The 3,901-nt window shown below is 59.1% G+C and overlaps 1 protein-coding gene across 1 annotated transcript in view; it reads right to left on the minus strand.

Annotated features, from left to right (window-relative positions):
• LOC104126072 (wiskott-Aldrich syndrome protein family member 3) overlaps positions 1–3,901 on the minus strand; it is a 5,252-nt gene that overhangs the window by 1,128 nt on the left and 223 nt on the right. The window contains exons 2-6 of the mRNA XM_009638576.1: positions 2,131–2,265; positions 1,837–1,990; positions 1,385–1,502; positions 1,045–1,220; positions 410–676 (exon numbers count right to left, since the gene is read on the minus strand). Coding sequence (XP_009636871.1) covers positions 410–676; positions 1,045–1,220; positions 1,385–1,502; positions 1,837–1,990; positions 2,131–2,265 — 850 coding nt within the window. The remainder of the gene's footprint in view (positions 1–409; positions 677–1,044; positions 1,221–1,384; positions 1,503–1,836; positions 1,991–2,130; positions 2,266–3,901) is intronic.

Genomic DNA, 3,901 nt, shown 5'->3' on the forward strand with positions numbered 1-3,901 from the left:
CCCATCCCTGGCACCGACTGGCTGAGCTGTGGCTTGGGTTGCCCTGGATCCCCGCATAAGCTCTGTCCCCGCAGAGGTCAGGGGGGGCTCTGCCGGTGGGATGGGCCATGGGGCAGGGGGTGGTGGGAAGGCCACCAACATCCCAGGGGAAAACAGTCCCGGCCATCCACCTCGTCCCCTTATCTGGGATGAGGTTACCCCAAAAGTGCTTCTGACTGATCTGGCCTGGGGTCTCACCAGCAGTTTCGGACCACGGCGACTGCAGAGGAGGGTTCTCCTCGCTACCACAGCACCACTGTCAGCCCAGAAATGGGGCGGGAAGCCCCCCAGCCCAGGCAAGCCCCTCACCAAGCTCCCCTCCCCGTGGCCACCCCTCCGCTGGGAAAGAAGAGACAGGCTGAAGCCCTACCCGTAATCCTTGACTAAGTGTGGTCTCGGCCCGTTGAGGATGGCCTCGGGGGGCTGTGGCACGTGGGGCTGCTGGAGGCGGTTGAGGCTGTTCTGCCGGCTGCTCGCAGCTGGTGCCGGACGGTAGACGTGCTCCTGGGGGGGGGCAGCTGCCAGCACCCCCTCCTTGTGCTCCGCTGGGGCCAGGTGGGACGCTGGGGCCAGCAGCTGCGCCGGGTGGTTGGGGCTGGCCGGGTACGAGTGGTCGGCTGCGTCCGATGCGTAAGATCTACGGCACAGGAAAACCCAACGGTTGTACTCCTGGGGGGGCGGGGCATGGATTTGGGGGTATTTTGGGGTGGAGACAACAAAACATGGCCACAAAAAAATACAGATGTACGAGAAAGCAGCAAGATAGCGGAGGGGAGTTGGACACCAACAGAGCTGAGCCAGTTTCCTCCCTTAGCTGTTAAACAGAAGGCACGACGCCTTTATCCCAACACCAAGGCTGCTCCTGGAGGTCCAGGAGCCCAGGTACCCTGGGTTTACGGCTTATCCCCCCAACCCTGCTACAGGCAGCACATCCCCCCAAAGACGGAGAAAAAGAGAAAAGCAAAGGTGAGCCGGTGAGCTAAAGGCATAGTAGGTAAAACCTGCCTATTATCTGGGGACAGTGATCCTTCCGATGACGCCATGTGGTAGGGGGATGGGGAGAACCTGTTATCGGGTCGGAACTCTTTGTCATATGCCATCATGTTCCACTCCAGGCGCCGGTTGCGGGCTTTCCTCACTTTCTTCACCTCCCGCGTGGAGTCCTCCACCAGCCGCTGCTCCTGCGGGCGCACACAGGCTGTGGCTCCATCTCCAGCCCGGCTCCTCCGGACCGTGAGTGGTACCCAGGGAGCATTGAGCTGCATCCAGCGCAGCACGTGGGATGCACCAGGTCCCAGGCAGCCCCAGTTCCAGCCCCGCTCCGTGTCCCCCGCCTGCCCGTTACCTTCTGCCTGCGCTTCTCCTTTCGCTTATCTTCTGTCGCCTGCAACATTTTCTCCTTCCATAAGTTGAAGAAGTAGGAGGGGTCGGTGTAGAACTTGAGGCCGTCCTTTTTGTCATCCCTGGGGGGATGGGGAGGGAGGAGAAGGGGTTATCAGCCCCAGAAGAAGACCCCCCCCCTTTCCCTGAGCAGAAAGGTTTGGTACAATCATGGTCATAAGCTGTTACTCCACCATGAACACGTCCAACGCGTTGGTCACTACCCGCAGTACCACTGCATGGGGTCACTCATCCCAAGCGCCCTATGCAATGGGGGTGGTGGCACAGCAACTGGTGAAAACACCCTCTCTGCTCTTGCCAAGCAGCAAACGGGGTGAACCCCTCGATACCTCTCCTGGAAAGGGTCCCCCAGGATCCCCTTGGTCCCCCCAAGGAGCGATGCACCAGCCACCCTACCTGTAAGGTGTGAGGATGTTGAGTGGCGGGGGGGGGTCGCAGCGCTGGTACATCTCCATCACCGGGTTGGGGATGGAGTTGCGAGACACAACCTGCTGGTTCTGCACCGTGGAGCTCTTGAAGGCTTTCCGCATGTTGATGTCCTGCAGCGAAACTGGGGGCGCAGGAAGGAGAGGGGATGCAGGGGTGGCCTCAGCCCCCCAAAACCAGGTGTGGTGGGGGGGGCAGCCCCGAGCACGCATGTCCCACCCGCTCGTGCCCAGCCATCACCCCAAAATAGCCCCAGCCCCTCACCTTCCTCCACGGTGGAGTCCAGCTGCGTCACCTTGATGACCAGCAGGTCCACCCTCTCCTGCAGCGAGTTCATCCGCATGTAGAAACTGTTGGCTTCATTGAACAGCTCGCCAAAGATGTCCTCGGCGTGCCTGCCTGGCAGAGGACAACAGGCGCCCGTCACGGGCAACGGCAGCAGGCAGGCAGCCCTCTCCCAGCCCGTCCCCTCGATGCCATGCCTCCCCGCCGGCTCTGGGAGGCTCTCTCCCTAGCCTTGATTTTTTGGGAAGCCGAGCTTCATCCTCGCCCAGACCTGGCAAAGCGCTGCATGGAAGGAGGGGAGCACAAGCCACCTGCCCGTCTCCATGCACCACCACCCTTTTCGGCAAGAGTGGTACCCATGGGAGGCACCAAACCACGGTGGTGCTCATCCGAAAAAGCCTTTGGATCTACCAGGGCAGATACACAGAATCACAGAATCCCAGAATGGCAAGGGTTGGAAGGGACCTCGGGATCATCCAGTCCCACCTCCCTGCTAAAGCAGGTTCTCCTAGAGCATGTTACACAGGACTTTGTCCAGGCGGGCTTTGAGTATCTCCAGAGAAGGAGACTCCACAACCCCCAAAAAACTACCATAACCCCCCGGTCATTCAGCATCACCTGCAGAAACCCAGCCCTGGGGGTGGAAACCGGAGAGCGGGGCAGCGGGGAGGGAGCTACAGCGGGGAGAAGCTGCAAATTTTTTCACATTAGCAGTTATTTCCCTGCAGCGTTCAGCGCATCGCTACGACAGCTCTGCCTTGGGGCTGTTATTTACTGTCACGGGTCGGAGCAGGGCGCCTGGCAGAGCATTGCTGACACCTGCAGGCTACAGCACCCATCCTGCTCCAGCACCTAGCCCAGCACCCCCAGCTCCCCGGGCTTTCCTCCAAAACCACCCATCAAATGGCTCCTGAGATCAAGGCGCTTTTGGTACCTGCTCGGCCTGTCACCCGACTTGGCCCTTTGGATGTGATTGCCTTTTCCCTGGACGAGGTAGCCATTGGCCTGAGCACCCAAGGGTGCTGCTTGGGCGAGCCGCCAGCAGCTCCCTCAATACAGGGTTTATTTTTCTGGGAGTTTTTTAGAGAAGAATCTAGTTCTGGAGGGGGGAGGAAAGAGGGGGGGCCCTGAAGAGCCTCTATTTTAAGTCGATATTCAGCAGTGAAATGGGTTGCCCCTATTAAACGCAGACACCAGCGTGTGCATTGCTCTCGTCCTCCCCCTCTCTGCTGAAGTCGGTCCCAGGGCAGGAAGACAGCCAAGGATTTAGACCTTTTCGATAGACCCCCTCGTTCACATAAAGCTCTAAGATTAAAAAGAATAGGTTGGGGTTTTTTTAACCTTTGCCTGACCTTCCTATTTCTGGCCAAGTCAAGACGCCAGGGGCTCACAAAGGCTTTCTGCCCCCCACCGCATGGACTGGCTATGGGAGGAAACCAGGTCTTAAAAACATCACCGAGTCTCCACTTTGGGCTTGGCCCTGAGCACCCTTCTTTTTTTATTATCTCGGTAATTCCCACTGAATTAGGGGTGGCTGCAGTGCACACAGCTCTCACATAGCCCCCATTTCTCTGGGATTGCAACCAGAGCAAGCGACCATGGTGTCCCACCAGAGTCCCACCAGAGTCCCACCAGCATCTCATCAGAGTCCCACCAGCATCTCACCAGCATCCCACCAGTGTCTCACCAGCATCTCACCAGCATCCCACCAGCGTCCCACCAGCATCCCACCAGCATCCCACCAGCACCC

This window comes from Egretta garzetta, unplaced genomic scaffold (assembly GCF_000687185.1).
Source record: "Egretta garzetta isolate BGI_Z169 unplaced genomic scaffold, ASM68718v1 scaffold595, whole genome shotgun sequence".
Classification (NCBI taxonomy): domain Eukaryota; kingdom Metazoa; phylum Chordata; class Aves; order Pelecaniformes; family Ardeidae; genus Egretta; species Egretta garzetta.